Source organism: Oncorhynchus nerka, linkage group LG26, assembly GCF_034236695.1.
Source record: "Oncorhynchus nerka isolate Pitt River linkage group LG26, Oner_Uvic_2.0, whole genome shotgun sequence".
NCBI lineage: Eukaryota > Metazoa > Chordata > Actinopteri > Salmoniformes > Salmonidae > Oncorhynchus > Oncorhynchus nerka.
In genome coordinates, this window is record NC_088421.1 from 36,415,676 (window position 1) to 36,441,675 (window position 26,000).

At 44.9% G+C, this 26,000-nt stretch overlaps 1 protein-coding gene across 1 annotated transcript in view; it reads right to left on the reverse strand.

Annotated features, from left to right (window-relative positions):
• The window catches only part of crebbpb (CREB binding protein b), an 82,634-nt gene that overhangs the window by 4,037 nt on the left and 52,597 nt on the right, over window positions 1–26,000 (reverse strand). Inside the window, 24 exon segments of the mRNA XM_065010585.1 lie at window positions 176–457; window positions 768–926; window positions 1,219–1,386; window positions 1,618–1,783; window positions 2,109–2,222; window positions 4,692–4,838; window positions 5,208–5,358; window positions 5,530–5,597; window positions 5,691–5,768; window positions 7,050–7,106; window positions 7,522–7,632; window positions 8,792–8,880; window positions 12,691–12,930; window positions 13,289–13,407; window positions 14,428–14,623; window positions 14,839–15,027; window positions 15,410–15,687; window positions 15,872–15,926; window positions 15,929–16,102; window positions 19,923–20,035; window positions 20,975–21,037; window positions 21,301–21,487; window positions 22,284–22,401; window positions 22,701–22,838. Of these exon segments, the coding sequence (XP_064866657.1) occupies window positions 176–457; window positions 768–926; window positions 1,219–1,386; window positions 1,618–1,783; window positions 2,109–2,222; window positions 4,692–4,838; window positions 5,208–5,358; window positions 5,530–5,597; window positions 5,691–5,768; window positions 7,050–7,106; window positions 7,522–7,632; window positions 8,792–8,880; window positions 12,691–12,930; window positions 13,289–13,407; window positions 14,428–14,623; window positions 14,839–15,027; window positions 15,410–15,687; window positions 15,872–15,926; window positions 15,929–16,102; window positions 19,923–20,035; window positions 20,975–21,037; window positions 21,301–21,487; window positions 22,284–22,401; window positions 22,701–22,838 (3,460 nt within the window).

Genomic DNA, 26,000 nt, shown 5'->3' on the forward strand with positions numbered 1-26,000 from the left:
CAATTTATCGATGATCTTGCAAGAGCACACTTTTTAAGTGAAATAAACATACAATAAAATACTTCCTTTGCTTCCAGTTTTAAAAAAGTGAATTGACAATATCCATGTATTACATGCTGTCAGAGTGTGTGTTGAGGTATGTGTGATGAATCAGCACCATCACCCCCTGGCTTACCTCACAGACGGTGCAGTGCCAGCGCGTCTCCACGTGGTGTTTACACTCGTTGCAGGTGTAGACGAAGCGGTCCTGGCCCTGGTTGTGCAGCTCCACCAACATACACATGGTGCTCCACTTGCACCTCCGCAGAGAGCTGAACTCCCAGTGCTTGTCCCGGGCCAGGGTGAGGAAGGCGTCGCGGCCGTCCATCAGGTCGCAGGTCAGCAGGGGGTCTGGATCCATGATAGGGGGGAGGGTGTTGACCGAGGGTCCCGCGTGGAGGTGGATCACAAAGAACACCTGAGGGAGAGGGTGGAGAGGGAGGTAGAGAGGGAGACATGAGTCAGATTATCAGACAAAAGAGAGGACAGGAAGTCACAAGCTAGAAGTGGTTGTGTTTCAATATCCTCACTAGTACACCAGTTAGAATGCAAGTTCAATGCATGGCTTCATTCTAAGTGATATGTTAGTGTTGGATCTGAGCCTCTACAGATACTGTGACCACAGAAGTCCTTACAAAACTGTGATCAACTAAAGGAGTGAGAGATGAGGAAGGTAACGGGGCTTTACAGTGTATGTTATATGAGTGGGTGGAGTGAGTGACATCTACCTCCTTGTGTTTCTCCAGCGTGGAGTAGAGCTTCTGGGACAGGTCGTTGGCTACATTGGGCATGCCAGGCTTCTTCTTATTGGCTCGGCTCACGCTGCTCTTGTTTTTATTGGTCTTCTTGTTGTTCTTCTTCTTGGCGTTTTTGCTGTCAGCAGTGTGCTGATATGAGAGGGGGGGGGGGGGACAAAGAGCTGTTAACAGAGGCGATGGAGGACACATGGACATAAATAAATGGCAAAAGAAGAATAGGTCTGTGACATGCTTTGACCAAGTGGCTGTCGAAAGACAGGAGGACAGACACCATCATCTGCCCTCTCCTCTGATAGGTAGACGTTTTCACAGTACTGCTTATACCAATGAAATCCTCCGAGACCTCTACAAATTCATAGGACATGGTGTCTAGGGGTCGGATTGGGTCCACCCCTCCATTGTACAAAGCACTCCGTCTTACCTCGGGGGTCTCACAGGAGGCCACATTCTCTTCCTTCTTCCTCTCCTCCTCCTCCTGCTCCAGCTCCTTGATGCTCTCCTCCAGCACGTTGGGCCAGAAGTCCCCTTCGAAGTAGGGCATCTCGTTGGCACTGGTAATACGGTCCTCCGTGGCCTGCTTGAAGATGTCCTGGAGAAAAGACGCTTGTTACTTAGACTGAACAGATGGGGCTGATGGTGTGAGATAATGCCACACTCAAAACAGCATTTAATAAGAAAAGTAAGCACGGGCCTAAGACAGAAGACACTTAAAAATGCTATTTCTTATTGTACCAATTCCAGACGAGTCCCTCCGAGTTCCAATCCTTTGCCTTCTGTTTGGTGCCTAATGAACACAGCCAAGGTCCCCTTCATGTCTCACCTTGAAATCATGGAGGATCCTCTCTGCGAAGGCCTTCTCCAGCATCTTCCTGTACCACTCCTGCAGCCTCTTGGGCTTGGGGATCTTCTGGTCCTGCGGGTGGCAGTGGAAGATGTAGTCGTCCCCTTCACTGGGGGGGCACGCCCAGATATGACCATACACATAGCTGCATGGGACCAGGGATGGAGAGGACAGCTTTTAGGTTCAACGTCATGCATTTCAAGCTACTGAGACAAATATCTTGGGAATATTCTTTGTTAAGAAATTATTTCAAAATGAGTTTGCAAGATTGAGCTATTCCTAAACCTGCCTGGACACACTAACGGGTTTACAGACATAAATGAGGCCTAGTCCTGGACTAAGAAGCATGATATTCTCCACTGAAATAGCTTTTTAGTCCAGGACTAGGCTTCATCTGTGTACAGGAAACCAGCCAGGAAAAGCAGTGTAATGATTGAATGGAAGTGTTGTCACCGGTATTGAAAACCTACCCCAGTTTCTTAACGTACTCCAGGTACCCTATCAAGATCTCATGGTAGACTGCCGTCCTCAACGCCCGGGGCTTGAAGAAGTGAATACTGTCCAGATACGATATGTAAACCCGTCTGGAGAGAAGAAGACACGAGGTGTGTTACACTGACAACTATAGCTAACCTGGTTAACCAGGCCCGTTACACTGACAACTATAGCTAACCTGGTTAACCAGGCCCGTTACACTGACAACTATAGCTAACCTGGTTAACCAGGCCTGTTACACTGACAACTATAGCTAACCTGGTTAACCAGGCCTGTTACACTGACAACTATAGCTAACCTGGTTAACCAGGCCTGTTACACTGACAACTATAGCTAACCTGGTTAACCAGGCCTGTTACACTGACAACTATAGCTAACCTGGTTAACCAGGCCTGTTACACTGACAACTATAGCTAACCTGGTTAACCAGGCCTGTTACACTGACAACTATAGCTAACCTGGTTAACCAGGCCTGTTACACTGACAACTATAGCTAACCTGGTTAACCAGGCCTGTTACACTGACAACTATAGCTAACCTGGTTAACTAGGCCTGTTACACTGACAACTATAGCTAACCTGGTACATCTGAACATCACACCTGCGGGGCTGTCACCAATTTACTAGGCCTAATGCGCAATTTTCCTAAATGGGTAATGGAAACACTTCAACAACTTAATTTAATTTTAATTCTACACTAAGTAACTATTGCTAAGCTGGTTGACTAGGTGTTTTATCGCTAAGCTGGCCCACCTTGCATAGAATCTCAAGCCTTCCACTCTTAAGTCTTCCAATAGTCCAGTATGTAGGCTACTGTTCAGAAGAGGTCATTACGCTACTCTTTAAAATAATACTACATAAACTCAGCAGAAACATCCCTTTATCAGGACCCCGTCTTTCAAAGATAATTAGTAAAAATACCAATAACTTCACAGATCTTTATTGTAAAGGGTTTAAACACTGTTTTCCATGCTTGTTCAATGAACCATAAACAAGTAATGAACATGCACCTGTGGAACTGTCGTTAAGACACTAACAGCTTACAGACGGTAGGCAATTAAGGTCACAGTTATGAAAACTTAGGACACTAAAGAGGCCTTTCTACTGACTCTGAAAACACCAAAAGAAAGATGCCCAGGGTTCCTGCTCATCTGCGTTAACGTGCCTTAGGCATGCTGCAAGGAGGCATGAGGACTGCAGATGTGTCTGTACTGTCAGACGCCTAAGACAACGCTACAGGGAGACAGGACGGACAGCTGACCGTCCTCACAGTGGCAGACCACGTGTAACAACACCTGCACAGGATCGGTACATCCGGACATCACACCTGCGGGACAGGTACAGGATGGCAACAGCAACTGCCTGAGTTACACCAGGAACGCACAATCCCTCCATCAGTGCTCTGACTGTCCGCAATAGGCTGAGAGAGGCTGGACTGAGGGCTTGTAGGCCTGTTGTAAGGCAGGTCCTCACCAGACATCACCAGCAACAACGTCGTCTATGGGCACAAACCCACCGTCGCTGGACCAGACAGGTGTCTGTTTCACCAGGGGTGATGGTCAGATTAGCGTTTATTGTCAAAGGAATGAGCGTTACACCGAGGCCTGTACTCTGGAGCGGGATCGATTTGGAGGTGGAGGGTCCGTCAAGGTCTGGGGCGGTGTGTCACATTACAGGGAAGACATCCTCCTCCCTCATGTGGTACCCTTCCTGCAGGCTCATCCTGACATGACCCTCCAGCATGACAATACCACCAGCCATACTGATCGTTCTGTGTGTGATTTCCTGCAAGACAGGAATGCCAGTGTTCTGCCGTGGCCAGCAAAGAGCCCGGATCACAATCCCATTGAGAACATCTGGGACCTGTTGGACCGGAGGGTGAGGGCTAGGGCCATTCCCCCCAGATATGTCCGGGAACTTGCAGGTGCCTTGGTGGAAGAGTGGGGTAACATCTCACAGCAATAACTGGCAAATCTGGTGCAGTCCATGAGGAGGAGATGCACTGCAGTGCTTAATGCAGCTGGTGGCCACACCAGATACTGACTGTTACTTTTGACCCCCCCCCTTTGTTCAGGGACACATTATTCCATTTCTGTTAGTCACATTTCTGTGGAACTTGTTCATTTTATGTCTCAGTTGTTGAATCTGGTTGTGGTCATACAAATATTTACACATGTTAAGTTGAAAATAAACGCAGTTGACAGTGAGAGGATGTTTCTTTTATTGCTGAGTTTATATTATCATCCTCGTTCTGAAGTGTCAGTTACCTGGTGTTGGGAACGAGTGTATTACTGTTAAGAAGTGTATTATGTTGTGTTATTACTACGTCAAAGTGTTTACCTGGTGTTGGGAACGAGTGTATTACTGTTAAGAAGTGTATTATGTTGTGTTATTACTACGTCAAAGTGTTTACCTGGTGTTGGGAACGAGTGTATTACTGTTAAGAAGTGTATTATGTTGTGTTATTACTACGTCAAAGTGTTTACCTGGTGTTGGGAACGAGTGTATTACTGTTAAGAAGTGTATTATGTTGTGTTATTACTACGTCAAAGTGTTTACCTGGTGTTGGGGAAGGCGCACTCGGAACCGTACTCCTGGACGTGCATACCGAAGAAACACACGTCCACACCGTCAATCTCCTCAAATGCAAAAAGTGCTTTGGTTCTGTAAGGGAAGGTCTCCTGCATTTCACCCGAGTCCACAAACCTGGGGAGACAAACACAGTTAATCAATTAATTAGTGAACTAAACATTTATATAGTGCTTTTACTAGTAAGGGAGAAATCTCCACATCCACAACCACATGGAACGTCACTCATCATTAACGGTGTAGACGCCTTCTGCCACAGAATCTCCTCAGCACTATCAAGAACACTACCGCGCCATCGCTTTCCAACCAAGGTGCATGAACAAAGGAGCAAACCGAAGATGAAAAACATATTGGAGCAACTCTTGGAAGACAACTTTATTAGAATAATCCTCAATGAACATCTTTCTCAACATGTTCAATAAACTGGTTTCAAAAGTATTGATAAGGGGTCATTTCACTGTTGGAGCAGCTGCAGTCCTTCCTTACCTAGATTTCATGCCAGGTTTGATTTCAACATTTTTGTCGGAGCTAGCCACCACCCGTACAAACACCTCCCCGGCCTCAGGGTGGTTCTGCCTCTTCAGGTACTTATTCACCCGGTCCTCGATGTACATGCCCAACCTCGTCGTCTGTAGCCCTGCGAGACAGATACCATCAAATACTTCAGTTGTCCTACAGGTTATGCAGATGCAGGTCACAATCAAACCTTACATCCTCACCACGAGTTACTGGAATAACTTCCATCACACGTCTACAATGGTGGATCCACTCGGATCGACACAATTATTCAACACAATCTCAAACTTACTTTTGGCAGCGAACTTGTTCTCTTTCCTCGTCTTGCTGGACTTCTTCAGACAGATGTCGCAAATGAAGCTGAGGGAAAGTGGAAGTGTCATATAGACAGTCAGAAACAGCGATCAGAAGACACACGGGGCCGTTCGTCTGTTCAGGGTACATGAGGCTTACCCCGATGGCCAGATGACATCATAATGCAGCACACAGATCTGGTGCATCTTCCGTCCACAGTCTTTACATTCAACAAACCTGTGTGAGGAGAGAGAGAAGGCTGGTCAGAGAAGGTACACCAACACCTCGGTCTCCAAGAAGAGACTTGCTTGTTCACAGATACTGCAGAGTGGGTAATATATACAACAGTTGACTGACATATGGGCGTGAGACAAAATACTAATGCGTTGGATAACTGTATGTACAAGAGTTGGGGGTCAATTCAGGAAGTGACTTCAATTCATTAAAATTCGCAGTTGAAATGGAATTGACCCCGAACCTTGGTATACACCCTTTAAAAATGTAGTGGTAAATGTCAGTGACTGATAGCAATGAATCTAGTTACATAAAATATCAGTTAGAATTGTCACCTAATTCAAAAGACTTTTGCAGCCACCATTGCCCATGTACTTGGGGCGGTCATCTCACGCTCCGTGATCGAATGGAAAAAGCGAGGGACAGGTGCAAGAGACAAGGCTCATACACTATTCACCATCAATGGTTATTCATTTTCATTTCTTTGTTTGACAGATCTCTCAAATCAGGACAATACTTTCATCCTCCTGTATTTTAAATGCAATGTATCCACTTGTGTGGCTGATTAGTGCTTTTACACCTGCATTGTTTGCTGTTTGGGGTTTTAGGCTGGGTTTCTGTACAGCACTTTGGGATATCAGCTGATGTACGAAGGGCTATATAAATAAATTTGATTTGATTTGATTTAAATGGTCCAAATCATTATTGGTACATACTGTACTACATACCGTGGTACATACCGTACATACTGTACATACAGTGGTACATACCATACATACAGTGGTACCTACTGTGGTACATATTGTGGTACATACTGTACATACTGTGGTACATACTGTACATAATGTGGTACATCATGTGCATACTGTGGCACATACTGTATATAGTGTGGTACATACGGTACATACGGTGGTACATACTGTACATCATGTGGTACATACTGTACATACTATGGTACATACTGTACATACTGTGGTACATACAGTACAGCATACTGTGATGCATACTGTGGTACATACTGTATATAGTGTGGTACATACGGTACATACCGTGGTGCATACTGTACATACTGTGGTACATACTGTACATACTGTGGTACATACGGTACAGCATACTGTGATGCATACTGTACAGCATACTGTGATGCATACTGTACATACTGTGATGCATACTGTACATGACGGCTCATCGCCAACGTATTTAGAAGCTTTAAAGCAGAATGAAAAGAGCTAAAACCCCATCAAACGTAAACAGTTTGAGACGGTAAGGTACACCAATACTCACGGTTCTGGATCCAACATGTCATTTTTCTTCTTTTCAAACTGGTCTTTAGATATCATACTGGAGGACAGAGACAACGGATGACCAGTTAGAATCAGTTCTGATACTCTACAGCCAACGCCCCAAACACGCAGCCCACTCATATGAATAAAGATTCCCTTTTTTCATAAGCTTTGACTATAATTAGCTAAGCCTACCACTTCTGGACCAGTATTTATAATCATGGACTAAGGATATCCACTAAGGAAAGATGGAATCAGTGGAGAATTAAGGGCGGTTACTTCCACTAACAAAATGTTCACTTAACTTGAATTTTCATCAATACATGACTAAGTGAAAGTTGGGATTCGCTCCAGAATGTGGTAAAAAATATAAAAACTACAGAACTAATCCAAATCAAACAGAGCATTGTTTCCCAGTGTTTTTTCAATGTATTGACATGAAAACGTTACCACAGATTCCACCATGAACTTACGTCTGTGGCTGTGCCGGGTCGTCTCCCAGGGTGACGCTATTGCCCTGGATCTCGTTGAAGCACTTCTCACAGAAGTGATACCTGTCGGCAACAAGGCCATATTTGGGTGAGCTAGAGCGGGCACACAGTAGCAGAAGCACAGGGAAAGTTGGCAAGCCGGCACACGTGTGGCACAATGGGTGGCAGAATGGCAAAGCATAACACAGGCAGAGGACAGAGACAAGAGGACAGAAAGACAGAGGCAAGAGGACAGAAAGACAGGACAGAGACAAGAGGACAGGAGACAAGAGGACAGAGACAAGAGGACAGAGACAAGAGGACAGAGACAAGAGGACAGAAAGACAGAGGACAGAGACAAGAGGACAGGGCAGAGTGAAGGTAGAATACAGGTTAGTCACCATGAGAATGGTCATGACAGTCATTCACACATCTTCTCATACAAGCATACTGAAATGACACAGGAACGCTAACCATGTTGATGGGAGGAGCATGAATGTTAATATAAGAAAAGCAAATCATTAGTACATTTGAATATCCATACTAATAAGTATAACCACTTGGCTGAACTACTAAGTTCCACTAGTTCTCCACGTAAAGCTTTAGTAATGCACAGGCATATGATATGATTGATATGATCATGCCGGTTGGGAGACTGTTGGAGTGAATGCCAGCCCTGGTGATGTAGGGGAGAGAGGGGTGCACCCAGAACACAGACACATGGATCACCTCTGCTTGTCTTTGGAACTTTTCATAACTATTTTTGTTGAAATTACTTTTAAAAATGTGGGTAAATAACTAGTGTAAAATGCATCAACGTGCTTCCAGAAGGGATAGAGTAGTTAACCCTAACGAGCTTCACTGCGCTGAGTTCAGATGAACTCAACTACATGCAACTGCAATGCATCCGAATGGATGCAATATTTGGAGCTACTGAAGTGCAATAGCAATTTGTGAACAGCAGGGGGAGCAGTGGTGCTGATATTGCAGCACATCGGGCTTGAAGGGAAACCTGAAGATCCTGTCAATGTAGGCTACACTCCTTTTAACATGTAACCCTTCCAGTATCTAGTACGCACCATCCCTCTGGTGAAATACCATCTTAGAATACTCTCATCATAATTATTCATTGTTTTTCATGTACCTGAACTAACATTACAATGTACTGTGAGAGCACAATCCTATTCCCCTTCTCTCTCCATCTCCCCCTTTCCTTCACCTGCCCTGCCTACCTGCCCCCCCCCACACACACACACATGGAGTGTGGACTTACCTGTTCTGGTAGCTGAAGTAGGTTCCGTCTCTGGAGATGGTGCACAGCTGCTTGCCATAGCAGCAGAGGGTCTGGGGTGAGAACTCAAACTGTGGAGGAACACAGGGAGAAAGGGTTAGTGAATCCACTTCTACACTGTCTAGCATTCAGCCAGGTCAGTCCTGTCCACAGATTCTCCCTAATTAAAACCTAGTGTTCCTCTGAAAGTTCCCCTTTCACTGGTACGTAGTCTCAGGCTTATATCCCAAAGGGCACGCTATTCCTTATGTAGAGTATACTATATATTTTTTTACCAGGGCCCATAGGGCATAGTGCACTACATAGGGAATAGAGTGCCATTTGGGAAGTACCTCAGTGTCACAAGTACGACAGGAAGTCAAAAGGCTCATCATGTTAAGTCAAGTGTTTCAATCTTTATAAGGACCGTCTAGCCATTGGGTCATACAGGTGGCCGTCTGTCACACAGTAAACACAGCAGCACATGGTTATGCATGTCTGGAGGGGTTAGGGATGTTTCTTGTCGTGTCATTTCAGACTTAAATAGCAATCACTAACCGACTTCCACCCGGTTACTCAACCCTGCACCTTAGAGGCTGCTGCCCTATATACATAGACTTGGAATCACTGGCCACTTTAATAATGGAACACTAGTCACTTTAATCAAGTTCAAATAATGATTACATACATATGAGAGGAGAAAAGCAGTATGTATGTACTGTATTCTATTCTACTGTATTTAGTCAATGCCACTCCGACATTGCTCTAATATTCATATATTTCTTAATTCCATGATTTGACTTTTAGATTGTGTGTATTGTTAGATACTACTGCATTGTTGGCGCTAGGAACACAAGCATCCACTAAATATGTGTATGTGACCAGTAAAACTCCATTAGAATTGCAGGGCATTGTATCCTCTTAAATGACAGTACAGTGCATTTGTAAAATATTCAGACCCCTTGACTTTATCCACATTGTTATGTTACAGTCTTATTCTAAAATAGATTTGTTTTTCCCCCTCATCAATCGACACACACTACCCCATAATGACAAAGCAAAAACAGGTTCAGACATTCTTGCAAAAAAATATCACATTTACAAAAATAATCAGACCCTTTACTCAGTACTTTGTAGAAGCACCTCTGGCAGCGATTACAGCCTTCAGTCTTAGGTGACGCTACAAGCTTGGCACACCTATATTTGCGAGTTTCTCCCATTCTTCTCTGCAGATCCTCTCAAGCTCTGTCAGGTTGGATGGGGTGCGTCGCTGCACAGCTATTTTCAGTTCTCTGCAGAGATGTTCAATCGGGTTGAAATCAAGGCTCTGGCTGGGCCACTCAAGGACATTCTGAGACTTGTCCTGAAGCCACTCCTGCGTTGTCTTGGCTGTGTGCTTAGGGTCATTGTCCTGTTGGAAGGGGAACCGTCACCCAGTTTGAGGTCCTGAGCTCTCTGGAGCAGGTTTTCATCAAGGATCTCTCTGTACTTTGCTCCGTACATCTTTGCCTCGATCCTGACAAGTCTCCCAGTCCCTGCTGCTGAATCTTTTTTTTTTTAAAACACTCCCACAGCATGATGCAGCCACCAGCATGCTTCACTGTAGGGATGGTGCCAGGTTTCCTCCAGATATGACACTTGGCATTCAGGCCAAAGAGTTCAATCTTGGTTTCATCAGACCAAAGAATCTTGCTTCTCATGGTCTGGGAGGCCTTTTGGCCAACTCCGAGCGCGCTGTCATGTGCCTTTTACTGAGGAGTGGCTTCCGTCTAGCGAGGAGTGGCTTCCACTCTACCATAAAGGCCTGATTGGTGGAGTGCTGCAGAGATTGTTGCCCTTCTGGAAGGTTCTGTCCGGGGGTATCGTCGGACGGGCCCACATTGTTCCCCGACCCCTCCAGTCTCAGCCTCCAGTATTTATGCTGCAATAGTTTGTGTCGGGGGGCTAGGTGTCAGTCTTATGTTTGGAGTATTTCTCCTCTCTGAGCCCCAGGACCATGCCTCAGGACTACCTGACCTGATGAGTCCTTGCTGCTGCTCCAGTTTCAACTGTGCTGCCTGCGGCTATGGAACCCTGATCTATTCACTGGAAGTGCTACCTTGTCCCGGACCTGCTGTTTTCAACTCTCCAGAAACAGCAGGAGCGGTAGAGATACTCTGAATGATCGGCTATGAAAAGCCAACTGACATTAACTCCTGAGGTGCTGACCTGTTGCACCCTCTACAACCACTGTGATTACTATCATTTGACCCTGCTGGTCATCTATGAAGATTTGAACATCTTGGCCATGTTCTGTTATAATCTCCACCCCTCATAGCCTGGTTCACTCTGTTTTTTCCTAGGTTCTAGCCTTTCCAGGGAGTTTTTCCTAGCCACGGTGCTTCTACACCTGCATTGCTTGCTGTTTGGGGTTTTAGGTTGGGTTTCTGTACAGCACGTTGTGACATCAGCTGATGTAAGAAGGGCTTTCTTCTGGCTAATTATTATTATTTTTATTTTAAAAAATGGATTGATTCTCCAATCTCCAGAGGAACTCTGTCAGAGTGACCACTGGGTTCTTGGTCACGTCCCTCAAAAGGCCCTTCTTCCCAGATTGCTCAGTTTGGCCGAGCGGCCAGCTCTAGGAAGAGTCTTGGTGGTTCCAAACTTCTTCCATTTAAGAATGATGGAGGCCACTGAATTGTTTTGGTACCCTTCCCCAGATTTGTGCCTTGACACAATCCTGTCTCAGAGCTCTACGGACAATTCCTTCGACCTCACGGCTTGGTTTTTGCTCTGACATGCACTGTCAACTGTGGGACCTTATATATGCCTTTCCAAATCATGTCCAATCAATTGAATTTACCACAGGTGGACTCCAATCAAGTAGTAGAAACATCTCAAATGTGGAAAAGGGGTCTGAAAACTTTCCGAATGCACTGTGGGTCATCAGCAGCAATGTGCCATGGTCACCTTGAGGGCGTCAACAGCCCAAACCTGGCTAACAAGCCCGTATATCAAGGGACACAAGTTCTTCATATTTAGGTAACTCCTGGCCCTAACGATAACCTACAATTAGAGCTGAGAGTTTCTCCTGGCCCTAATGGTAACCTACAATTAGAGCTGAGAGTTTCTCCTGGCCCTAACGATAACCTACAATTAGAGCTGAGAGTTTCTCCTGGCCCTAACGATAACCTACAATTAGAGCTGAGAGTTTCTCCTGGCCCTAATGGTAACCTACAATTAGAGCTGAGAGTTTCTCCAGGCCCTAACGGTAACCTACAATTAGAGCTGAGAGTTTCTCCTGGCCCTAACGATAACCTACAATTAGAGCTGAGTTTCTCCTGGCCCTAACGGTAACATACAATTAGAGCTGAGAGTTTCTCCTGGCCCTAACGATAACCTACAATTAGAGCTGAGAGTTTCTCCTGGCCCTAACGATTACATACAATTAGAGCTGAGAGTTTCTCCTGGCCCTAACGATAACCTACAATTAGAGCTGAGAGTTTCTCCTGGCCCTAACGATAACCTACAATTAGAGCTGAGAGTTTCTCCTGGCCCTAATGGTAACCTACAATTAGAGCTGAGAGTTTCTCCTGGCCCTAACGATAACCTACAATTAGAGCTGAGAGTTTCTCCTGGCCCTAATGGTAACCTACAATTAGAGCTGAGAGTTTCTCCTGGCCCTAACGGTAACCTACAATTAGAGCTGAGAGTTTCTCCAGATCACAAAACTTGTAGTCTCCCTTCCACCATCCCTCCATTACTCTTCCTCCACTCCCTCAGTCTCACCTTCCTGCCACAGCAGTAGCCCAGGCTGACCATGACGGGGTCTATCTCCAGCTCAAACACCACTAATCTCCCGCTCTACTCCTTCTCTTTCCTCCACTAACATCCCTCCTCCTTCCCTCCCATCATCTCACCTTCCTGCCACAGCAGTAGCCCAGGCTGACCATGACGGGGTCTATCTCCAGCTCAAACACCTCGGCCAGCTTGGAGCAGTACTTGTAGACGCGGGACGTCTTGCGGTTGTAGATCCAGGCGTTGTTGAACATGACCCAGATGTCTTCCACATACTGCCAGGGTTCCTGGTACTGACCTGTGTCCAGCTTCCGCTTTATAGTGGACAGGTCCATAGGTTTCTTCACTATGTCAAAGTAGTCCTGAAGGGGGGGAGGGGTGGTTAGAAGAGAGTTAAGTGGTACTGAGTTAATGGTGCCTTATCATTCGCTATCAAACTTCAGGCCAATCAATGAAATGTGGCTGTGAGAGAGAGCTTCACTGATATTGTGAGAGCTTCACTGATAGCTCTGACCAGAATGATATGGACATGGTTATGAGAGAGATCCTTAATCCTTATTGAGCCTCGGCTATATCTATGAAATCTGTATAGAACTGAGTAACGAGTTAATTTGTCATTTGTTTTCATATCAATACATGACTAGGCATAACCAATCAAGAGAGAGACTCTCAGGGTGTACGATTATCTAAGTGTATGTACATGAGTATGTGTGTACTCACGGGGATGCCCAGCAGCATGGGGTCGACAGGCTGTCTGAAGGGCAGAGACTCTGGGTCCTGTCTGTAGAGGGCCTCTAGTGTGGGCATCAGGGCCTGGCGAAGCTCCTCTGGCTTAAAGACTGCAGCAAGGACAGAGCGGTCAGGCCTCTATTCAAATGAATCATGTACAACATCATAGAAATCTATCATGAAGAACAAAAAGTATAATCTGTCATGTGGAAAAGGGACATCGTGAAGACTATTTATTCTATTTCTATCTGACATTCAGAACGCTTCAGTGTCTTCACAGGGTCAGTTATCATGGTCAAGTCATATTGACAGAGTTGTTGTGAAGATGGAGAGAGGGGTATGTGATATAAAAGGATGCTCTGTGTTTTTGACACAAAAGTAAACTGTCCTAGTTGTTCAGGCTCTGGTCTCATCTCATCTTGATTACTGTCCGGTAATACGGTCCAGTGCAGCAAAGAAAGACCTGGCAAAGTTGCAGCTGGCTCAGAGCAGCATACACAGAAGAAATATCAACAACATGCATGATAGTCTCATGGTTCAGGAGAAATGTACTAATTATCTTCTAGTCTTTTTAAGAAATGTGTTGAAAATGCCTATCCACTAGTATAATCTATTGCATACACTACAAAACAGACATACCACCATGGGTTTCTTCACAGCACCCAAACCAAAAACAGATTGAATGCATCGCTCAGTTATACATAGAGCCATCTCATAGTGGAATGCTCTGCCAGAGGTTACTCTCTTAGCTTTACAAACAGAACATATTGAATCACAGCACCTCTCCTCTAAAGAGCTCACTTACCTGGATATAAGAATATAGTGTTTAAATAGTATGTGTTGTCTCTTGGCATCTTTCCAATAATAAACTCTTATTTTTGTAATTGTAATACCTTCGGTTGTTCTAGTCTATTACGGTCATGTATTTGTACGTTTCATGTGGACCCCAGGAAGAGTAGATGCTGCATTTGCACTAGCTAATGGGGATCCTAATAAACTAAACAGGGTAAAGGTGAGGACTGATATAACTGAGGAAAGAGCTGCAATAAGATAGGACCAACTGGGGAAAAACTACTAGTCATTGGATAAACTCCTGGCCCCGGCTAGTTTTATAGAAACCAGCTCCTCACTTTTTTTGCGGTTCTGGGTGGGGGAGGTGGACGCTGAAGTGCCGTTGACCCCGCCCTCCTCCTCCTCTTTGGGTTCATTCTTAATCTCCGGCTTCTTCTCCTCCTTTGTCTCCATTGGCTCCTGCTTAGGTTCCGCCCCGTCTGGCTCCTCCTCCTTGACCGTGAGGGGTTTGATGTCTTTTTGGTCTTCGTCCTGCTATGGGGCACAGCTACATTTAGAGGGTGCACTTAGATAATTCTGTAGGACACTACGTTTTGAAAGATGGAGGGCAACATGGCCACCGTACCAGATAACAAGATGAGTTCATATGAATTGTAATATTTCCATCCAAGAGCACCTGCATTCATAACGTACATATAAATAGAAAGCTCTGGTTGGTCAAGTGTCTTGTAGTCAATATTGATCCTCACCTCCATTTTGAAGTCGCTGGGCTGCTTTTTCCCCGTGCCACAGTCGTCGTCCTCGTCGTCCTCCTCGTCTTTGAGCTCGGCTTTGTGCTCCGTTTGGGTCACGTCTGGTGGGGCCTGTTGGGAGTGGACCTCTGCCACCGAGCCTGGGGTGGGCATGCGGTTATCTATACTGGCTGGCGCCTGGGACAGCTAGAGGGGAAACATTTGAGAATGACCCTTCAAAGCAAAGGCTGGGTGCTGGCTGTTGACTGGCACAACAACAAGTCATTAAGAGCTGGCATGTGAAAGAAACACCATATTGTTAATAAAGCTTTAGTATCACTCCAATCATGCTGCTCCTTCAATAGACCTTTTTAAATGTGGAAACGCTGCATGACAGCACTTAGGTGCTGTGACCGTAACAAAGGCTGCTTTAAAAAGAGCATTATTTATTTCCTGACTACATGACCTAAGCAGGAAATACTCTGGGCCCAAGTGAAAGAATATAACTAGCCATTAGTTATGCTCGTCAGTTCACCAGGTCAGGATAACTCCCTCTAAGAGTGCTGTGGATCCTAAGCAGGTATTTTACCGGTGTGCTGGGGGGCTGCACTGAGCTGGGCTGCGTCTGGCTGGGGGTCCCCGGTTGCTGATGCTGCAGGGGCGTGAGCGGCTGGGAGGGGGCAGCAGGGGACTGCATGCCCAGGGTCGAGGGGGGTCGGGCGGGGAGGCCACCACTGGGGACATGAGTGGGGGTGGAGGACGGTGAAGGCTGAGCCTGGGGGGGTGGGTGGGAGTGGGGGTGCTGGAGCTGCTGCAGGTTAGCCGAGGCGTTGGGTGGAGGGGTGCCGCGGGGCAGGGGCGGCTGGGATACAGAAGTTACAGTTAGAGCTCCATCTACTATTACATAATCACATAGAGTTACAAACCTACCCACTCAGACACGTACATATTCTAACACTACACTTATATTGACAACCATCAACACTTACAATGCAGCTTCTTCACATATGATCAAACCAACAGCAGAGATTATCAATGCAACAGATCACAAGCCCCATCTGTGTGAGTGTCTCCCTCCTCACCTGAGTGACAGCTGCCTGTGCTTGCGGCTGGCCGAGGAGCCCAGGTTGTTCATAATCATACCCCCGCCAGGGGCGGTGTTGGGAGAGAACTGGCTCTGGGGCATGAACTGGCTCTGATTGGCTGTCTGTCCCACCATGCTGTTGGCGTGCTGTCCCATCATGCCTTGCACCTGGGGCATCCTGGATGGGGACATGCCCATCTGGGGAAAGGAGAAGGAAAAAACAGACACGTTATAGAGAGGAAACCTCTATCTTGCACTGAGACCTTGCCAAGAATAACTACGCATCTAAATGAGATCAGAACTGGGTTCAAATACTATTTCAAATTAATTATTTGTTAAACTTCAGCTGTGCTTAATTGAGGTTGCCGGGTGAAATGGAACCAATAGAAAAGTCACAAAAGTGCAAACCCCACCAACCTGTTACTCCAGGCGGGCTAAAGGAAATGCTCAAAGTTTTTTTTTAAAGATGTAGAAAAGTATTTAAACCCAGGTCTGAATGAGATACAATAACACACACGCCACCAAGACAATACTCCTTATGAAAGGCCTGCGGCATAATAAACTAATTGTGTGCTGACTAAAAACCAGAAGGCAGAGAGGCAACAACTAGAGGTAGATAAAAGTAAAAACCATAAACAGTAAAACTCCAACCCAACTCATTTAAGACGTATACAATGCTCCACCACTTTCCCAGTAGAAACAAGGAGGCTACAGGGTACATTTATTTTTGACAGCACCCCTTTTCATTTGAATAAAACCTTCCATACATATTTGCCCATTGTAGAAGTGCTCAGAAAGTGACATTTTGGACCTGAATGCCAAAACATTCAAGAGATAAAGTTGCTCAAAGTTCACCTATTTTGCATAGCCCACCATACAAGCATTTCACAACACCAGCAATAAGATCTGCTAAATATTTGATTTGACGAGACATCCATGTCTTCATCACTGGAAAAGATAAAGGGTTCAGAGTGATGATATTTAAAAGCTTATCAAACTATTTAAAATAAAAAAAGTGTATAATATATTTTCTTAAACATTAAAACGTCAATTACCTAAAAACTCTTAAACTCATATTTTTCTCTCTCATATTCACATGTAGCTTAGACCTTATTTTACATGATCTGAGGTTTTTGTGTTTTGCCTGCCATCGATTGAAACAACATGCTCTTGAATACAGGGTGGTTGTCTTGGCAGATAAATGTACTAAAATGGGAACCAAATGGAAATGTCAAAAATGGTACCACAAAGACGGTTGGAGATCCACACGTCAGAGAATGTCGTCTTGAATGGGAATATGTTGTTTTAAAGTATTCTTGTCAATCTTCCATAGGAAACCTACTGAAATCATAGAAATACAGACAATATAATAGACATGACCATCTCAGTTGACATTCGACGGTGGGTGGACCGGCCTCAATCTTTGTGGTAGTAATTACAAGTTAAAATGTCAATTACATTTACATTTCAAATGGTGTACCAGCTAAACTGCAGTGGTCTGAAGGGATAGGTTCATTCTATTCATTGTGTTGATATGATTGAAATGACACCCACCCTGTATTCAAGGCCATGTCAAGGCAAGGGCTGATTTCAAGGTTTTACTGCTAACCTACAAAGCATTACATGGGCTTGCTCCTACCCATCTCTCTGATTTGGTCCTTCCGTACATACCTACACGTACGCTACCGTTACAAGACGCAGGCCTCCTAATTGTCCCTAGAATTTCTAAACAAACAGCTGGAGGCAGGGCTTTCTCCTATAGAGCTCCATTTTTATGGAATGGTCTGCCTACCCATGTGAAAGACACAAACTCAGTCTCAACCTTTAAGTCTTTACTGAAGACTCATCTCTTCAGTGGGTCATATGATTGAGTGTAGTCTGGCCCAGGAGTGTGAAGGTGAACGGAAAGGCTCTGGAGCAACGAACCGCCCTTGCTGTCTCTGCCTGGCCGGTTCCCCTCTTTCCACTGGGATTCTCTGCCTCTAACCCTATTACAGGGGCTGAGTCACTGGCTTACTAGGGCTCTTTCATACAGTCCCTAGGAGGGGTGCGTCACTGATGTGATCTTCCTGTCTGGGTTGGCGCCCCCTCTTGGGTTGTGCCGTGGCGGAGATCTTTGTGGGCTATACTCGGCCTTGTCTCAGGATGGTAAGTTAGTGGTTGAAGATATCCCTCTAGTGGTGTGGGGGCTGTGCTTTGGCAAAGTGGGTGGGGTTATATCCTTCCTGTTTGGCCATGTCCGGGGGTATCATTGGATGGGGCCACAGTGTCTCCTGACCCCTCCTGTCTCAGCCTCCAGTATTTATGCTGCAGTAGTTTGTGTCGGGGGGCTAGGGTCAGTTAGTTATATCTGGAGTACTTCTCCTGTCCTATCCGGTGTCCTGTGTGAATTTAAGTATGCTCTCTCTAATTCCCTCTTTCTTTCTCTCTCTCGGAAGACCTGAGCCCTAGGACCATGCCTCAGGACTACCTGGCATGATGACTTCTTGCTGTCCCCAGTCCACCTGGCCGTGCTGCTGCTCCAGTTTCAACTGTTCTGCCTGTGATTATTATTATTTGACCATGCTGGTCATTTATGAACATTTGAACATCTTGGCCATGTTCTGTTATAAATCTCCACCCGGCACAGCCAGAAGAGGACTGGCCACCCCACATAGCCTGGTTCCTCTCTAGGTTTCTTCCTAGGTTTTGGCCTTTCTAGGGAGCTTTTCCTAGCCACCGTGCTTCTACAGCTGCATTGCTTGCTGTTTGGGGTTTTAGGCTGGGTTTCTGTACAGCACTTTGAGATATCAGCTGATGTACGAAGGGCTATATAAATACATTTGATTTGATGTTGTGTCTTAACCGATGGAGGCACAACACAAAAACCTCATGTGATGTAAAGTAGGGTCGAAGCTACAACACGGACAGCAATATTCAAACCTTGTCGCAGATTTTTTTAAAGCAGATTCAAGTCAGGACAGACTACACCACTCACAAACCCTCTTGGAATGCCATTTTGGTGAGTCTTTTGCATAAAAATCTGTGTAATTGTCCCACAGAAAAACAAAACCTTATCCCAGGATTTTCAGAGGATTGAGGTGAGTTATGTAACTTTTTAACTGGTCTTTGCTCCTTCCATATTTATTTTCACTGCTGATAATAACCATTACCCATACAAGTATGCTGACACCTCAATACTTGAACGCACAAAGGGATCAACAACATTGGATTCACTCCATATTACTGGCCTGTATGACAAAGTGAGAAGAAGCCTGTGTTAAATCCATTCCTAATCATCCATTCTGTAAATAATATTGCAAGACAACACTTTTTAGCCTAAATTAAAAACTATGGGTTTGGGTCAAATCCAAGAGTGAAACCCTCTCCATTTTGAAGTATTGTGGGGGCAGCATCATGTTACGGGTATGCTTGCCACCGGCAGGGAATGGGGAGTTTGTCAGGATCAAAATAAATATGAAAGGGCCAAAGCCCAGGTAAAAAGTTAAGGACAACCCGCCACGGTTTTACTTTTCAGCCTTTTCTTTCACTTTGAAAATGTGGAGTAGTTTGTGTAGAAATAAAATCTAATTTAATCCATGTTTAAAACCCTCAAGGAGGTGAAGACTTTCTATAGACACTAGTGGAGCGAGACGGGGAGAGGAAGTGAGAGAGGGGGAGCGAGACGGGGAGAGGAAGTGAGAGAGGGGGAGTGAGACGGGGAGAGGAAGTGAGAGAGGGGGTGCGAGACGGGGAGAGGAAGTGAGAGAGGGGAGCGAGACGGGGAGAGGAAGTGAGAGAGGGGGAGCGAGACGGGGAGAGGAAGTGAGAGAGGGGAAGCGAGACGGGGAGAGGAAGTGAGAGAGGGGAAGCGAGACGGGGAGAGGAAGTGAGAGAGGGGGAGCGAGACGGGGAGAGGAAGTGAGAGAGGGGGAGCGAGACGGGGAGAGGAAGTGAGAGAGGGGGAGCGGGAGAGGAGAAAGGGAGAGAAGGAGATCCAGAAGGAAGGAAAGAGTTAACTGGGGCATAGAGGTCTCACCGCTGGGACAGAGCTCATGTTCATCTGCTGCGAGTGGTTCATGGGTGAGGCGGCGCGGGCCCCCTGGGACATCTGCACGTTCTGCATTGCCATGGGGTTGAACTGATTGATTCCTATGTGGGAGAGGAGAAGCACACACACACATATAGTTCACACACACAGGATTAGTGTTGTCTACAATACACATGAGATGTTGTAATTAATAATCCTATGCTCTGATGAGCAGGTGAAGGAGCCACTGAGTCAGTTAGGCGCTAAATCATAACTTTTCACAAACTTGTACATTTCCTGTTAGTGTTTCCACTATAATTTGTTTTGCCACGGTGAATAAAGTCAAAGGGGCGGGGGGTGCCACCCCAGGATATTTTTTGTAGAATGACTGATGTCATTTACGGTCACATTAAAAATACATTCTACTCCAAAAGTGTTTAGACACCATGATGAGCCCAATAGCATATTGTTAAAAACATATACCTGGCACCATTCCATATTATCAGGCAGGTGTTTTATTAGCAATAAGCAGGGTTTTTTCTGGATCAAAAAGTGGTTCATTTTCCCCTCATGGAGCCAAGAGAAAAATGTACAATTGTAAAGCAATTTTTTCAGCCAATCTACACATTTTGTCATGGAGCTGACAAAAAAATGTTGCAGTGTGAAAGCTAATTTCTTGCAATTCTATTCATTTTGCCATGGCTAATTCTGTGTACTTATGCAAAAATCTGGGCCCCTGGGCATATGCCCCGCATGCCCACTCAGTAATTCAGCCATTCCAGACGTACTCCAAAATTCATTGTTTATTTTATTGATTTCATTCTTTTAGCTTCTTAAATGAATACAGGGGAAACACTGGCTCTAATTATATAAATAAACATTTACAGAGAAACAGTTCATGAAAAAAACATTTACACTATTTGCGTATTGGGAGTATTTACCCTTTACTATGTTAGGGATTATAGTATATAATCAACTGGCCACCAGGGGGGTTGACAGTCACTGAGCAGTTGACTGAATGAAAGGAGGATGAGAAACAAGTGTAGGAGAAGGACTGGTACCTTGAGACACCTGCATGCGGGGCATGATCTGATTTGGCATGTTGGGCATAGGCACAGATCCATCTGAAAGAGAGGAGGATGAGGTGGTCAAACATGTCATATACCAAAGCTTCCAAATTAGCTAACTACAGCCTCAAACACCGACTTTAACCAAACATGTCATTATTCTGTTATAGGCCCAAATGCTAGTCAAATTTCCACCGTCAATGCATGACTGATAAAAAGAAGGGTTGGCCCCACACATGGTAATAGGATGATAATACACATAAGTGATTATGTTGCTCCCTTCTTCAATAGAGGGGTCTCTAGAGGTCCAGGGTACTCACTGGATGGCCGTGGGGACTGGCCAGGACCCATGGAGTTCGGCTGAGGGGGCATGCCAGGCTGCTGCTGGGCCCCTGGGCCCCCCACTGCCATGGGGCCAGGCTGCTTCTGGAGCCGCGAGCGCCTCTTCTCCTCCAACTCCTTCTGGATCTTATAGATCTTCTCCGCCAGGAAGTGGTAATACTCGTCCTGCAGAAATTGACAACATCAGATTAGAAATAACGTATACTGAACAAAACTATAAAGGCAACATGTAAAGTGTTGGTCCCATGTTTCATGAGCTGAAATAAAAGATCCCAGAAATGTTCCATTCACACAAAAAGCTATTATTTTCCTCAAATTTTGCAAACAAATGGTTTAGATCCATGTTGGTGACCATTGCTCCATTGCCAAGATAATCCATCCATGTGACAGGTGTGGCATATCAAGAAGCTGGTTAAACAGCATGATCATTAAACAGGTGCACCTTGTGCTGGGGACAATAAAAGGTCACTAAAATGTGCAGTTTTGTCACACAATGCCACAGACATCTCAGGTTTTGAGGGAGGGTACTTGGCATGCTGACTGCAGGAATGTCCACCAGAGCTGTTGCCAGAGAATTTAAAATTAATTTCTCTACCATAAGCCACCTCTGTCGTTTTAGAGAATTTGACAGTACGTTCGACCGCCCTCACAACCGGAGACCACGTGGAGGTCCTGGGCTGGCGTGGTTACACATCCAGGTTCTTCACCTGCGGGATCGTCTGAGACCAGCCACCCGGACAGCTGATGAAACTGAGTATTTCTGTCTGTAATAAAGCCCTATTTTGGGGATAAACTCAATCTGATTGGCTGGCCCGGGCTCGGGCTCTTGGTAATGACTGGAGCAGAATGGTATCAAATACATCAAACACATAGCTTCAATGTGTTTGACGCCATTCCATTCGCTCGGTTCCAGCCATTATGAGCCGTCCTCCCCTCAGCAGCCTCCACTGGAGTTCATTACCCTGCTGTTGGCAGACTGGTACATGTCCCCTTCCACCTTCCTAGCGTACGCCACCAGGTTCTCCATCCGCCGATCCTTCAGTGCTGCGGGGTCTGGGGTGGGGAATATGGCTTGTACTCTGGAGGAGGACAGGGAGAAGGAAAGGATGGTGGAGGGAAAGAGGGACAGCACAAAGGGACAATTAAACAGTGAGTTGGAGTAGCGGCAACCCCAATCAGAAAATATATTTTCCTTTCAGAACACTGATCTGAACGGGCGAGGTAAGTGAACACAGTGGGCCAGTCCCAAACCAACTCTTATACCTTTAGCCCTACGGTGGCAAAACCATGTGGGTTGTCCACCTATTAAACCCCGGTAGAGTCATTGAGGAGAAAAAACATTGAAGGAAGAGAATGCAAGCATCTTGGTGGTACTTACAGTTTGTGCACCAGGTGGGTGCGTAGGTCCTGAGTGACGTGCTCGTGCCACGTCTTCCTCACCCCCGAGGCAGAGAGAGGGTTGGCGCCCGGCAGGTTGCCCATGCCCCCCATGCCCAACCCGTCTGGCATCAACTGACTGGAGGACGGAGAGAGGAGAGCAAGACCGCTTAGGAAACATGTAATCATAAGAGTAACACCAAGGTAACTATGAGAGAATAACTTGTGTAATGCTGTGTCAGGTAACTGAGTGGAAAGAGTGGCATTGTAGTTATCAGGAATTTAACCCCAATTTCAGCCTTTGCCCAACCCTTTCATATATTCAAACAACGCATTCAGGTGAGAAGTGGTGGGGAATTGCTCATAAATATTCATTTTGGGGGTGGGTAAACATAGTTGTACCCGATCAACACTTTCTCACTAAAGTATACTTACCAGAAATCCACTGGCACGCTCTGATAACAATGTGTGCATTGCGAGCAAATATGGCTCTGCTCTGTTAACTCAGTGGTAAGGTGGTGACATCTGCACTGTTAACTCAGTGGTAAGGTGGTGACATCTGCTCTGTTAACTCAGTGGTAAGGTGGTGACATCTGCTCTGTTAACTCAGTGGTAAGGTGGTGACATCTGCACTGTTAACTCAGTGGTAAGGTGGTGACATCTGCACTGTTAACTCAGTGGTAAGGTGGTGACATCTGCACTGTTAACTCAGTGGTAAGGTGGTGACATATATCTGCACTGCTAACTCAGTGGTAAGGTGGTGACATCTGCACTGTTAACTCAGTGGTAAGGTGGTGACATCTGCACTGTTAACTCAGTGGTAAGGTGATGAGTTCCTGACATCTATCTGCACTGTTAACTCAGTGGTAAGGTGATGAGTTCCTGACATCTACCTGCACTGTTAACTCAGTGGTAAGGTGGTGAGTTCCTGACATCTATCTGCACTGTTAACTCAGTGGTAAGGTGGTGAGTTCCTGACATCTATCTGCACTGTTAACTCAGTGGTAAGGTGGTGAGTTCCTGACATCTATCTGCACTGTTAACTCAGTGGTAAGGTGGTGACATCTATCTGCACTGTTAACTCAGTGGTAAGGTGGTGAGTTCCTGACATCTATCTGCACTGTTAACTCAGTGGTAAGGTGGTGACATCTATCTGCATTGTTAACTCAGTGGTAAGGTGGGGAGTTCCTGACATCTATCGGTGCGTGTGGAGTAAGTTCCAATTTCCCATGTGGATTTTTTTTTTTTTCAGTATTGTGTTGGGAAAAATCATCACATTGAAAATTAAGATATGGAGCTCAATTCAATCAGCACTGCAGTAACTATTTTACCAATGATCAAATTAACTCTCAGGTTGGTCTTGGGTAGTGTATAAAAACCTACAACTACTACCAGGCCAACCAGTCTCACAGGTAGGCTATCACTTCTCAGAACTAGAAGTGTGTGGGCACGGGATGAACATTGTAAATAAAGGATTTATAAATATATCTGCCACATATAGGATTTATAAATATATCTGCCACATATAGGATTTATAAATATATCTGCCACATATAGGATTTATAAATATATCTGCCACATAAAGGATTTATAAATATATCTGCCACATATAGGATTTATAAATATATCTGCCACATAAAGGATTTATAAATATATCTGCCACATATAGGATTTATAAATATATCTGCCACATATAGGATTTATAAATATATCTGCCACATATAGGATTATAAATATATCTGCCACATAAAGGATTATAAATATATCTGCCACATAAATTATAAATATATCTGGATTTATAAATATATCTGCCACATAAAGGATTTATAAATATATCTGCCACATATAGGATTTATAAATATATCTGCCACATATAGGATTTATAAATATATCTGCCACATATAGGATTATAAATATATCTGCCACATATAGGATTTATAAATATATCTGCCACATATAGGATTTATAAATATATCTGCCACATATAGGATTTATAAATATATCTGCCACATATAGGATTTATAAATATATCTGCCACATATAGGATTTATAAATATATCTGCCACATATAGGATTATAAATATATCTGCCACATATAGGATTACAAGTCAACCATTGAAATATGAGCTAACTGTTATAGCACACTGTGCCACCAGTCATAGCAACAAAATGATGAGTTGCCATGGCCATTGTCATCCATGTCTTATTACGATACATGCAGCTATGAATATAAAAGTATAATCCTCATAGCCCACATGTTTAACTTTTCTTGGTTAATCATGTAGATGTGTATGAAACAGTAAGCAATAACGTTTCATTTGGTCATATGCGGAAATGTGCCTTACTGCCTTTTGAATAGTGGTCTAGTCAAGGAAGAGTCACGCAAAATATATTGATTGGCACACTCTCCTCACCAAGACCATCGCCAAATAAAGCGCGCGATCACCTACTTTTATAGTAAGCCTCGAGGTGGTACCACCCAGCACATCTACAAGGGAGTGGATTTCATACCAAACTCTTCCCTTTGAGATGATGTAGAGGCACCTTCAAGGCGCCTCTACATCACGATTTCAAATGGTAGAGTAGAACCGCTAAGGGTAAAAAGAGCCAGATCAAAACGTTCTAACTTTTAGAATAAAGACCAGAATTTACATGTTTCACTAGAACTACTAAGCCAAAAACAGTTTTTATGCAGATTTTTTTCTTCATCATGAAAGCTACTATTTAAATAGAATATACAGTGAGCTCCAAAAGTATTGGGACAGTGACATTGTTGTTTCGGCTCTGTACTCTGGCACACTTGATTTGAAATTATACAACAACTGAGGTTAGAGTGCAGACTGTCAGCTTTCATTTGAGGGAATTTTCATCCTTATCGCTGTATTCAGACCTTCACTTTTTGTGGCTGGGCCACTCAAGGACATTCAGAGACTTGTCCTGAAGCCACTTCTGCATTGTCTTGGCTGTGTGCTTAGGGTCGTTGTCCTGTTGGAAGGCGAACCGTCTCCCCAGTCTGAGGTCCTGAGCGATCTGGAGCAGGTTTTCATCAAGGATCTCTGTACTTTGCGCTGTTCATCTTTCCCTCCATTCTGACTAGTCTTCCAGTCCCTACCGCTGGAAAAACATCCCCACAGCATGATGCTGCCACCACCATGCTTCATTGTAGGAATGGTATTGTCCAAGTGATGAGTGGTGCCTGGTTTCTTCAAGATGTGGCGCTTGACATTCAGGCCAAAGAGTTCAATCTTGTTTTCATCAGACCAGAGAATCTTGTTTCTCATGGTCTGAGTCTCCTTTAGGT